The sequence below is a fragment of the Lepidochelys kempii genome, chromosome 4 (assembly GCF_965140265.1).
Source record: "Lepidochelys kempii isolate rLepKem1 chromosome 4, rLepKem1.hap2, whole genome shotgun sequence".
Classification (NCBI taxonomy): Eukaryota; Metazoa; Chordata; order Testudines; family Cheloniidae; genus Lepidochelys; species Lepidochelys kempii.
This window is the reverse complement of record NC_133259.1, coordinates 30,185,135-30,198,671: the sequence shown is the minus strand read 5'-3', so window position 1 is coordinate 30,198,671 and position 13,537 is coordinate 30,185,135. Positions and strand designations below refer to the sequence as shown.

The window sequence follows — 13,537 nt, the reverse complement described above, 5'->3', positions numbered from 1 at the left end:
TCATCATGGAATAGGGATTATAAATGCTAATTTTCTAGTACGACACAATGTATTCATATAATGTTTAAGAAAAGTTTTGTAAATGACTTCCAATAGTTCATGGATTAGGGACCTAATCTTGTAGTTCCATGGGCTTCTGTGTAGATTATTTAGGTTGATCTTTCTATCTACCCAGTGGGACTCAGTGGTCAGTCTAGAAGATACCATCAGAGATGCTTAGTTTTGCATTTCTCAAACTGTGGATTTGTGTCTCCAGAGGTAACATGCTTGTTAACAGCAAACATGTTTTTAAATAAATATATAGAGGTGAGAAATAACAGACCTCAACTCTATTGTCCTTCTGCAAATTTGAGTACACAGAGTCAGTCCCTTATCTCTTGCTAAAAGTGTAAAGTTTCAGAAAGTTCAATGAATAGAAGATTGTTGGGAGCAGAATAGATCCAGAGAAGGAAAAGAAATCTGTAGCTAAATGTGAGAAGCAAGGGACATGTGCTTGTTTTGCTAAAATATTATATGTTTGCTGTTGAAGAAAAAAATCCAGAATACTTAACATTGTTGTTTTCGTTAAATAAAACAATGTAAACGTCTGTCTGGTGATGTTCTCCTCCTAATACAGCATGGCAAGAAAATCCTCCAAATATTGATGATTAACCTGTTGAATTGGAGATAGTTCACCTCCCAATGACTTTATAAATATCTGCTTCAATTACCTGACTAGTGATTTAAATCAAATCTGCCCTTGTTTTGAGTTCAATTTCAGTTTGGGAAATGTTCTTCCATTTTTAGTTAGCTGAGATTTTGTTCATACTTCATACCTTAAAGTTTAAATGAGGGCAATTTCAGAATGGCAGAACTAACGTAAAACAATGCAGAAATGTGAGACGCTACTCGGCTTGACTGAATATCCCTGTATTCAAGATTTTAGAGGAAAGTTCATAGTACTTGATATCTAAAGGGTTAACTACTGTAGTGAGGGCAAAGTAGTTGCTCTACACAGAAGAGTTTCATGGCTGTTTAAGCATAGTTAAACCTTTACAAGGCTGCATGCTGATAAAACAGACAGAATGATGTGTCCCTGAGCATAAATCTCTGCTTCCTCATGTGAAACTAAGTACTCATTGACCACTGCAGAATTCAAAATGATTCCATCTGTCACTTTTTAAACAGCAAATAAATCTTCATGCTATTAGTTTTCCTGTGAGGTGGCAGCTGTTGTTTTCAGAATGGGTAAACAATAAATGAGGTTCTTGATATATACTAATCCAGTAAGAACAAATTAGCCTGTGTCACATCAGACGTTGGGGAGGAGGCGGGAGCTACTTATAAATTAGATAGTTTGTTTCACTTACATAGATCTTTGGCATTAGCAATGAAGAGAAAGAAAAATACAAAAAAAGTTCATTGTTTAGTTATGAGTTAAAGCTGTACCATCCAAATTCTGTGCTAAAATTGAAAGTCACGTTGACTTCAATGGGAGTGGTGCGTACATACAAATCTGAGAGCTGGGTTCACTCCTGGTTTATTTGTTTATATTGTGGTAGCACTTAGAGACCCCAGCCCCACTGACCTATGTGCTTTACAGCAGGTGTGGGTGTATCCAGTTTCTTTTTTCATGTTTCCCTTAACTGTGTTGCCCGTCAGCTTTAATCGCGGCCACATTTCAGGCAGCATCAACATTCCATTTGGCTCAGCATTCACTGCGGAAGGAGAGCTCGTCCAGTGCCCTGCTACTGCCACACTCCAGAGCTTCAAAGGAAGAGTTGTTGTGATTGTAGGACATGTGGTGAAGAGCACGGCTTCTGTAAGTTTATAGCTATAACATATACTCACTCTAAATAAATTCATGAAAGATAAGTCCATCAGTGGCTATTAACCAAGATGGGCAGTGATGGTGCCCCTAGCCTCTGTTTGCCAGAGTCTGGGAGTGGGCAGCAGCGGATGGATCACTTGATGATTACCTGTTCTGTTCATTCCCTCTGGGGCACATGGCTTTGGCCACTGTCAGAAGACGGGACACTTAGCTTGATGGACCTTTGGTCTGACTCAGTATGGCCTTTCTTAAATAATGTCCAGGCCCTGAATATTAATTTTTAGGCACCAAAAAATAAATATCCCTGTCTGTTACTTAGCAAATGGATGCCATACACATGTTTTGGGAAGCCCTGGTTTGTGTGGGTTTTTTTTGTTTGTTTTTGGCCTCTTTCCAGTTAAAGAGAAAAGGATTTGTATTTCTTTTAAACATTTAGTGTCTGGAAAATGTCAGTGTTTGATGAAAAGGGATTGCTAAAAAAGAGGTAATTGTCTTACAGCTTTAAAAAGTTCATTTTCAAAATGACCAATTTCTGAATTTGCAATGGAGAGAGCTAGTTTTGTGAAATGGCTTGGTGATCTTGCCATCTCTGTAGAATTACAAAATTCATCCAAATTTCCAACATCCATGGAAAGGGGGAATAAGAAGAACGGTTTTAAGTCTAAACAAAATGAAATATTATACCCAGCCAGGAAGAATACTGGCACTTACTGATCAGGCTTCCAATATTCTGGGCATCCTTGGGCCACTCTGCCCCAAGTGCTAAGGAGAAAAAGGCACATCCCTTTAAATATGCTACTGTCGGGTGACAGTGGTGAAGTGTCTCTGTTTTTAAGCATTTGGAGGCAGTGATCAGACTTGCCTCTTTATTTCTGTAGCTGAACATTAATGACTTTACAATGACTCTTGACATTTTTCTTCTGAAGGGAAATTAAATTGGAAACTTTCCTTTTGTTAGTAAAGTTCTTTGACAAATTATCTTCCCTCTCTAAATTCCTTTCTGAGAAAGAGTATAACTTAGTTTCATCAAAATCTCGAAGTCTCTGCACTCAGAAAGGACATGAGTTAAAGGCCTGATACGGAAGATTAGAATGCTGTGAATTACCAGTGACTCTTCACATGGCTTATAGCAACAGAATGCATCTGTTTTTTGGATTTGTTTGAAGCACTTCACTATATCCCTAAAGGAGGAGGAAAATAAATAGAAACGTCCGTGTTGGTCACTTACAAAATACATTCAGTGATAAATATCTATTCACTTGGATGGTACCAAACAGAGGTAGTATGTGGGCTGACTATACAGCAGATCTAGAGTAGTCTCAGATCAGTGAGTGTCTTGGCACATGCAGTTATGTGCATTACAACTGAGTAAGTCTATGATAAATATTTCAATGTGAAAATCAATTTAAATAATCACAGTAGCTCACTAAATGCCTGAACACATAAATCCTTCCTCGGAGGAACAAGTGCAGAATGCATAAAATGCTCAATGCCAAGTGGAGATGATTTAATGGAAGTTTTAAGCATTTGATGGTGGGTTACGCAGAAGCTTTCAACAATTACATTTTAAACCACTAAACATCATCATCTATCTTAATAAGAGCTTTACCATTCAACGACTTCCTGGGAAAAGGGGACAGGGAAATAAAAATGCCCTGGTGTATCAATGATGAGTCTCATTATTGAAGACATCCCACACATTTGCAAATCAGTTCTCAGCAGTTGTCTTGAAGGATCATTTTTGGAAACACTTTATTTGAAACACAGAGGCAACATGGGTACTAATTTAAGAAAAGAAAAAAAGAAAAAAACTGATCAAGCTACCAGTGGGAGTTGTCTTAACTAAAGACTGGGTAAAGGCTTAGGGATTTGACCTCTCCATCAGTCACACTAGATTTGTATGAAGGGTCCTGTACTTCCCTTTTTGCATGATATGATGCCGCTTTGTATACCAACCAGAGTAACCTGGGCTTTCTTGCTGCCATATCCAATTTCAAATTCATGTTTTTATTTATTGTCCACTACTGCCGTAGGCAGGGCTTGAAAAATTTACCCCACCCTACTAGACTCAGAACTAAACCCACTAACCAAGGTGAAAGATACCTCCCTGTCCCCAAAGCCATGCTCTCTGCAATCTAAGAAAACACAGTCTTTGTGTTTATCTGTACCATTGTCAGTAATCTATTTAATATATTTTGAAAAATGTAACTTACTCTGTTCATATTGGTTTTGTTTTATGATTCTTGATAACATTACTGCTGTCCAGGGAGGTTTTCTAAATAGCAACAGAGAAACTGACGAAAGAAAAGGATTTTCATAAAATACTTGCACTGACTAATATTTTTTCCCCCAAAAATCACTCGAGTACTGAAACCTCACTTGTAGAGCCTGATTAAAACTGTCTCTATTAGCTCTTTATGGCTGGTACATGTTAAAACTGTATCAGATTGCCTCTGTTCAGAAGGTTCATAAATTCAACGACTTGTGTTTCTGCATCTCTCTATAAAAACCATGGCAATACCAACTTCATCCTATACAAATGTTTGAAGATGTATTTCACCAAGCTGAAATTGGGGGCATGGGACTGGACTTGTCCAAAATAGTAGCTATTAATTTATTGTTGAACATGGAACAATGAGCTAGTTAAAGTCACTAATATGAAAAACAGAAAATAAAAGTGTAAAACCAAACAAAATGTTGCACAATGAAAAGTTGTAATAAACTCTTAATTTTAAGTGTTGTGTCAAACTATTCCAAGTAAAAAAGAAATTAGTGTTTGTTAGTGCCTAATCCAAAAAAGTCACTAAAATGATCAGATGTTTAAATGTATTGATTAAATACAGGACAGAAGGAAGGAACATGAAAAATGCTGCTGAACAAAGTGATTGAATAACTGTAATTAGAAAGTGGAAGATCTCATTTTAATTTGCATTAATGCCTTGCTTTATATCATTACAATGCATCCAAAGTTGACTGTCCCTGAATTGATTTGTAGAGAATTCTTCCTTTTCTACATGCATCCTTTGTTATTGGTTTAGCTTCCACATGATGAAACACTTAGACTAGCTTTAGAAAGTCCTTTCTTCCCATATAGACAAAAACATTTGCTTTCAGCAGGAGAAGCAGGAACACAGCAATGGTAAAGAAACTAGTTCTGTTTTGGCTTCATTTAAACACTTCCGTAGGCCAGGATTAAGCCATGCTAAATCCTACTTGTCAATAACCCCTTAATTTAACTCACCCTGAAGATTAAACGAATAGGTTGGCTGATATATGAGAGCCTGACTGAATGTGCTGTTAGCAGAGTAATATTAGCATGGAAAGAAACTGAGGCTGAAGCTGAGTGTAGTTAATGCAATGCACTGTGTTCTGGCCCCCCTGGAATGTTTGTTGCCTTGAGGATGGCTGTAATTTTATGTGAATGTGCAGCTTCTGGGTGGTTACTGAGCCTTCCTTACTGGCCAAATAATAGCCTATATCTTGCAACAGCAAGAAACCACTAAGAAAAAAGGGTGATGGGAGAGAGTTAAACAGTCTGAATTGAGTCCGAGTAAACAACCTTTAAATGATTGAAATAACATTATATTCTTATGCTTCTTATGCCTTACATTCTCATGCTAATTTATGTCTTAAATATCCCCTCCCTACATTTGTACATGGGAAATGGACTCTTAAATTTCAGCAGGGATACTGGATAACTGAAGTGGAGTGTATAACGGTTAAGCTGATATTTGGATATGCACAACAGCAGCTCTTGCTTAATTTGTGGCTGATAGAATTTCAATACATATTTAAATCAGTGATCGAAGTTTGAGAGTCAGCGAGCTAAAGATGGATCAATGGTGTAAGTCACAGAAATGTGGCGAGGGGCTAGTTTTGTGGGTAGGAGGTCACTATTTACTTATCCAAAAATATCAATTCTGATGCATTATCTGTGGGGGGGGGGGGTTTATTTTTAACAAAGTCCTGCTTTTATCTGTGTTACAGCCAAGTTGACTGAAGTTAGAAGAGATCAATTGACTTGACCAATGTCAGAGAGAGAGTTAGTGGCTTAGCCTCAATAGTGACATTCACTTCTACCTGGGCTGGTGTCCTTGGAGAAAATTTACCATTTTCCTGACTTGCCCAGATTATTTAATGCATCTCTTATTTTTAGTTAAATGTTTAACTGGAAAAAAATGTTTTCAGACCATTTTTTCCCTGATAGCAATACAAATACACAGATTATATTAGCCTAACTCTGTAATCTTAAATCACCAGCCAATCATTTCTCAGCAGTGAAGCAATCTCTTTAACAAGAAGGCATGTTAATATAGTAACATTCTTAATCTGTTGATGATAATAATTAGACTCTGACTTTTTCTTACTGTGGGAAAATATTATTGGATGGAATGCTGGGAATAGTGTAGGATCTCACTACAGAGAGATGGCTGGTCAGCCATGGAGCAGAACTAAATGAACCATCAGTCTTGTGTTTTTATAGTTGTACAGTGAATCCTCAGTCATGGAGTTTGAACTTTTGGTTGTTTTTACATTGATTATTTTGACCTGGTAAAGTCATTGCTTTATTATTAATCCATTATGTAGATCATTTTTTAAATTCCTCTTGCAAGCTGTTGTACCATAATACTGTAATAATTCTAACCAGTCAAGAGTAGCTATGAGATAAGATCTATGAATTATCCCCAAAGCAAAGACAAGCAATCTGGGTTTTGTATGAGGTGGTCTTGACTCTTTACAAAGCACAAAGAAAAATTTAAGTTCAGCCTCTCTTTAGTATGACCCATTCCTGGCCCAAGATGATGTCTTCTACCTTACGAAAATGACATATTGTCTGAATCTGCCTGGTGACGCTTTCACATGGCAACCTTTCCTTTTCCTTTAAAAAAAAAAAATGAGGTTTGGAGGAAATAGGTAGCAACTGAAAACAGATTATTTTATAGCATTGAGAGACAATTACCAGAATGCATTTTTGCTGACTACATTCTTTACATGACTGAAGACTGAGTGTAGCATGGTACTGTTAGATAATTACTTGCCAGACTTCTGAAAGTCAGCAAAATTTAAAACATAAGCATCTAGCTGTTACATTTAAATTTTAAAATAATTATTTTTCAATAATTACATTACATTTAAATCTATGTTCAAGTCCGCAGGTAAGGTAGTCAGTGTATAATTACCAATATTAATGAATGTTCTTGTTCCTAATTATCTTAGTACTGCACTAAAGATGTTGCATTGTCTGTTTAAAGTATTGAATTTGTTACTGAGAAGTTTGATGGTTTCGATTATATGGAGGCTGGGAATTTTCAAAGGAACCTAAGGGTGTTAAGTGCCCAGCTTCCATTGAATTGCAACTGGATTTTGATACCTAACTTGCTCTCTTGAAAACCCCAGCCAAAGAGGCTAGTCTCTTCAGGGTAAAGGTTGGTGCTACTTTCATGTTTAAAAACCCATATTTTGATACATGCACACCCTACTAACTTAATTAAAAAACAAACAGAAATCTCTGAACTTTCACATGGGTGAAATATTAACCAAGGGTCACTTTTTTTTTTTTTTTTAAAAAGACTGAGAGCCAGATTTACAAGTGCAGGTAGGCACCTAGCTGGATTTACAAAAGAGCCTAAGCATCTTAGGGTACATCTACACTTTGAGCTGGAGATGTCAGTTCCAGCTTGAAGAGATATATCTGCGCTAGCTCTGATTCTATTAGCATGCTAAAAAATTCTAAAAGAAGAATGTAGCTGGACACCGTGAGTGATGGGGGAGGGACTAGCTGCCCTGAGAGCATATCCTTCCAAGACACTAGGTACACGCTCAAGGTGGCTGACCCCTCAGGTCACTTGCACCGCCTCTGATTTTAGCTGTCTCTTCAAGGTGGAGGTATAAATTCCAGCTCAAAGTGTAGACGTACTCGTCGGCACCTATCTGCATCTAGCAGCAACTAAATACCCTTGTAAATCTGGCCCTGGAGCAAATATATAATGTGCATGGTCCCAGTGCAAATACGATAAAGTCCTTATGATTCCCAGTGGACATTTTATGAAGTTGGGAAAAAGAGAGCTGCTGTCATCCCCACTCTATAATTCCAAACACCACAGGATCACAGGAGAGTGATACAGGGCTGTGAGCCAGGAGGTCATCCTGAGTTCTTATCTCACCCCTACAACTGGCCTTAATTACTTTGCACTTACAGTTTGCAGTACTACACAGACATTATTTAGTTAGGCTTTACGTTGCCCTGAGCAAGTAGGTTAAACAAATAAAGTTAAAAAAGAAACAGAGTCAGGAGAAGTTTCCCCGCTGTTCCTTTGCCAGCTCATAAATCAAAAGCAGCCTGGCCTAGAAACCCCAAATGTGTATTATTCTGTTATCCCTGATGAGGTTAATGCCTCTGACAGTTATTAGAAAGTTTGGGTTATTTTAAGGAGGAGTTTGATCTGTCTGTCTGTTTTATTAGATGTTTCTGGTTCTAGGAGGCACTGATAGGCACTTGTGGAGCCCTGAGCTTTACCTCCCCAGAAATTTCCATGAATTCTGGGGGAAACACTGACATAAGGGAAGCGAGACTGGTGCTTCACCTCCCCCGAGCTGAGCCCTCTGTGAGGGCATGAAAGATTGATGGGGCTGAGCCAGTAGTTTGATCTGGAGATGCCGTGCTCGAAGGGTTCCTTCAGAGATGTCAACCTTGCAGGTTATGTTTTGGAACTAGGAAGCTCCATGTGGGCCTTGCCTTCCGCTATCCATATGGTACAGAAAAAGGAGACTAGACTTCAACATGATCTCTTCTCTGAGCAGGAACTTTAAGCCCTAGATGGACTTCTGTCATTGAGCAATTCTTAAACACTTTTAAACAAATAAAGCAATTCTTAGACAAAAAAGAAAATAACTGAAGTTAAAATTAAACCAGCATACGTCTGACTTTTGGGCTGGAGATGGGAGGGGAAATGTTTCAAAAGAACAATATCCCATTTAAAAACAAATCCCCTAAACGAAACTTCTTGGAAATTCTGGATGACTAAGGGCCTTAAAAAAAAAAAAACAAAAAAAACAACCAACCAAAAAATACCAAACACTTTATTATCAATTGATACGTTTTCTGTTGAATCCTAAAATGGTATTTTTCCCCATTATTGTTTCACAGCCCACTCAACCATATTGATATGAGATGTTAGATTTCGTGGAAGTGCTTTGGTTGGTACAAATTAGCTGCGTTACAAGAATATTCTCAGGAATTGGGTTACTTTTCACTTTCAGCTGTTCTCAGGAATGTTTGTGTTTGCTATTGCATTTTCACATTCCTAAATTGAAGATTCAACGCTTAGGGCAGCATCATTCTCTTTCATGTACATTGACACTCATATAACCTTATCTGATTCCAGATAATAGCTGTCCATCTATGTAGATGAATGGAATATTTTCATTCAAACTCTTGTGTGTAGCACCTTTCAGTTATCACTTTGTAGCTGAAGTTATGGAATGGAAAGTGTATCTTCAGTATGCAAAGAATTCTTCCTTGATCTTGTTAGAACAATAAGTGCATTTTTAACATACTGTGTGTTTACACTAAATTTATACCTTAACTCCTTCCCTTTCTTCCTTTTCAGTATATGGTGCTACTTTAATAGTTATCAAATAACAGTGCCTAGCTAATTGCATTTTTTAATGTCCATCACCTGAATATCAAAGTGCAATGTCATTTATCGGGAGCAATAGGTGAAAGCACATGGCAGAATGCGATAGCAGGATCCAAATGGCCAGTTTGTGGGTGGCAAGCTAGTGTGCACCCTGTCTTGAACTCACTAAGTCTCCAGGTAGACAAGCCCTTAGTGTTTAGAAGTAGTTGTACTAAAAATACCTTCTCTGAAGCAGTGGGATTCAGTGTCTGGCTAGTGCAACAGAGAAAGCTTGTTCATGGATACTAGTGAATAATTTCTTTGCTTGGTTCATGTCTACTCTCCTTCACTAGAATCAAGGGCAGCCTACTGGTTCCATTTTACAGTAAAACAGCCTGCAGTCCCCCAGCTGAAGCTTTTGTAACATATGTTTACAAAGCAATAGAAAGAAATGAACATTTGAGGAATCTTGTAACAATCTACAGGTAGTACAAAGTTTGGATGAGAGAGATCTCTGACGTGAGTATCTCATTGCCTTCCGATTCTTTGTGTGGCTTTGCTTCCTTGTACTGATGATTGGTCACAGCATTCTTTCACTTAGTATTCTGGTACACTATGCTATTCCTCCTTCCTTCCCCATGCATCCTTTAATTTTCCCTGGCCACAGGAATGTCTGTTAAAGCAAGAAATTTAAACAGCACTATCATGATGGCCAGCCTGCAGAGAGTTGGGAACTGACTGTAATCCATTATGGCTCAAACTGCATTCTGTCACAGGAATCTCCACTATATACATTCTGAGACCATGATGCGTCTAGTGTAATACAACTGGTACCCTTGAAAGCTGTGTGGTTTTACTGCTTTGAGTAGTCTGGTATAAACACAGTTTGATAAATGATCCCTAGGGGGATCTAAGGTTCCCAGTTAAACCATGGAGATCATTATGGCTCCTGATACATGATGGTACTTAAATGATGGAAAGAAGGGTCAAACGTACTGTGTATATTTCTATGTAGAGCTGCTGAAATATGGCATCCAACACTAAATTAAAATGAATTTGCTTCAGCTGTGCCTGTGCCTCTTTTTGAGCATTTGAGTAAAGGAGTTTTATTCACAAGAATGCTTAAATATCAAATATTTGCAGGCTCAGTAGTTCACACTGAAAAGGGCATATTTTATGCGGAATTAATTGGTGCTTAACCCAGAAAATGGGCAGATTCCCAAAGCCGTCACCAGAAACCTGGGATGGTAGTGGCTAAACAATCCATTCAAAGATCTCCATGCACCCTCCACACACTCAATTATTTGCTGCGAATGTGACATGAGGAAATTAAATTGAACTGTGCATGCAGCTAGTAAATTTCATAGTGCCCTAACATTTTTGGAACAATGACTTCAGCAAAGACTATGTGACCTAGAAAAGAGAGTCAGTCAATTTTTCTAGTATTTCTTAGTATTTCCTAAATCCTAGTTATCTGGTGCCTCTCCTTGAGAGACTTAAAGCCCTTTTCCTGAAGTTATACTTCTCCAGTCAGGGAATAAAAACAATGCCATTCCACTTTTGTTGTTCAATGACAAATAAACATACCTCAAATTTTGAATATTAACTAGTGAATTCTTGCAAATAACTGTTTTATCTGAGTAACTGATACATTTGAGGAAACCACGATCTGTTTGTGAACATTGAGATTTATAAGAAAGGGGGACACAAGAATTTTACATGTCACAAGGATAGTTGGAATTGAGATTTGAATAATGCTTGCACAATTTATGTATATTCCAAGAAGCCTTTTTTAAAAAAAAAAAAAGTTTTACAGGTTATTCCAAACTAAGCATCCCCAACACCAATTGGCTTCTGTGCTCACAGTACCCTGTAAATCAGGTCACTTTTATTTAGTTGCAAAATAAACTATTTAGGTGCTAACTTTAGGCCCCTGTTTTGATAGTGTGTCTTAGTATTTGAAAAAGAAAATATCAGCCCATCTACAATGGATAATATGGTAGAATGACACAATCATGTGAGGACATGGGGGGAGACTAATTTTTAGCATTCTGAAATTAGAGTTTCTGCTGCTGACACCATAGAAGAAATCTATCGGTGGCTCAGAAGGTCACACTACTTCATGGTATTTGTATGTCAGGAATTTTACTCATTTTAGACTATTAATTCTTAAAGTCTGTGTTTGAGCAACATTAATTTTCTCTTTGTATTGTTTGTTTTCTCATGTCTTTAAAGTTTTACTACGTGATATTTGTACATAACTGTTAAGTTGTGAAAAAGACTTGAAGTTGATGTAAATATTTGAAATAACCTTTCCTCCCTGTTCCTTTGAGCAGTATACATGCCAGAAATAACCCTTTCACCTTTTTTGATAATGCAAGCTGCATACAGTGTACCTTGGCAGGATAAGATTCCAGGTGGCATTAGAACATTTTTCCATACAATTCCATCTCCAATCTTATAATTAATGTGGGATGCACAGCTCCTGTTCTTCTCTCTCTGGCTGACTTGCCTATCTGCAAGAAGCAGGAACCAATGCATACAAGAAGAGAAATATAAAAAGTTAATATTTTAATTAGGGAGACTGAAGGAAGTTTTGATAATGCCAACAAAACACTTCAAATATAATCTAATGCTGAATCCTACAGCTGTTTCTGCTTTCAGAACAAAATATACAAATAACAGAACATGAAATTGGCATTGTCTTTTCTTTTCCCCCTCCAGTAATCAGATCAGGTAGTTGTTAAGCTAGGGTCAAACCCTGGCCCACTCCAGCTCTGCAGCATGGAGCCATCTGATGCTGTGGAGCACAAATGTTCCCCAGGGCTGCAGAGTTCTCTTGGTGTGTTGGGATTAGGAGTTAGAGAGGGATCTTGTATGACAGCCAGGAAGCTCCCTCATAGTAATGTTTGTGCCCCTGTCCTCCAGCTGTCACCCACAAAGTTGAGAGTGCTGGGGATGACATCAAGGGAAGACAGTACATCTCCAGTTTCCCAGAAGAAGAGTATGGGGTGTCTCTGACTGCTGGTGGTTAAATGAGATGGGTTGAACAGCACCTAAAGCAAGCTCCTGGTTGACCACTCTACACTGGTATAGTCTGGCAGAGCAAAAACATCCCAGTATGCTTATCAGGAGTTGAAAAACACATGCATGGTAATTCAAAACTCTCTGTGTGGTGTGTTTTATTTTAAATACTACTTAAGGACCCAGGATTATGGTCCCTGCTCTCCCCTCTGGCAGTTCTGGAAGAGTTGCAATAACCTCCACAGGCAAAACATGGAAAAATGGGGACAGGGAACCTCAGAGAGCAATTAGGGTGTGGGAATGTCACTGTGTAAGTCCCCAACCTGAAAGATTCTGTGCCTTGCTCTGGCAGACTGAATACAAAGCCCCTCTGTCATCTTTCTACACTGGGAACAACTGTCCTCAGTTAGTTGACTTATGAGGAGCTTGATTACATGCAGGTAGAAGGCTAATATATGTCTTGCTCCTGTGTGACTGAGCTATGATTTAGGCTTTGACCAGGGTGTCCTTTGTCTGGCCAGGCCTACTAGCAGCTGACTATATAAACATCAGTGTGTGGTGGTTGATGTGATCTAACTGCTTCAGTTTGTGTTCGTGATATTGTCCTAGATGTTTGTCCCTGGTGGTCTTTGATAAGTCCTGTCAATGGATTTCTTTGAGTGTCCTGATGAATGGTCTCTACAGTTCTCCCAAATGCTAATCATAGAATATCAGGGTTGGAAGGGACCTCAGGAGGTCATCTAGTCCAACCCCTTGCTCAAAGCAGGACCAATCCCCAACTAAATCATCCCAGCCAGGGCTTTGTCAAGCCTGACCTTAAAAATATCTAAGGAAGGAGATTCCACCACCTCCCTAGGTAACGCATTCCAGTGTTTCACCACCCTCCTAGTGAAAAAGTTTTTCCTAATATCCAACCTAAACCTCCCCCACTGCAACTTGAGACCATTACTCCTTGTTCTGTCATAACTACCACTGAGATCAGTCTAGATCGATCCTCTTTCGAACCCCCTTTCAGGTAGTTGAAAGCAGCTATCAAATCCCCCCTCATTCTTCTCTTCCGCAGACTAAACAATCCCAGTTTCCT

At 38.5% G+C, this 13,537-nt stretch overlaps 1 protein-coding gene across 21 annotated transcripts in view; it reads left to right on the top strand.

The window, feature by feature from the left end:
• TBCK (TBC1 domain containing kinase) overlaps window positions 1–13,537 on the top strand; it is a 281,017-nt gene that overhangs the window by 170,089 nt on the left and 97,391 nt on the right. For 20 of the 21 annotated variants that reach the window (XR_012158524.1, XR_012158514.1, XR_012158513.1 and 17 more), the window contains one exon: window positions 1,642–1,801. The exons of the other annotated variant lie outside the window; for it this stretch is intronic. Coding sequence is in view for 1 of the 20 variants with exons in the window: in XM_073340839.1 (XP_073196940.1) it covers window positions 1,642–1,801 (160 nt within the window). In the remaining 19 variants the exon portion in view is untranslated. The remainder of the gene's footprint in view (window positions 1–1,641; window positions 1,802–13,537) is intronic. 21 annotated transcript variants of the gene reach the window in all.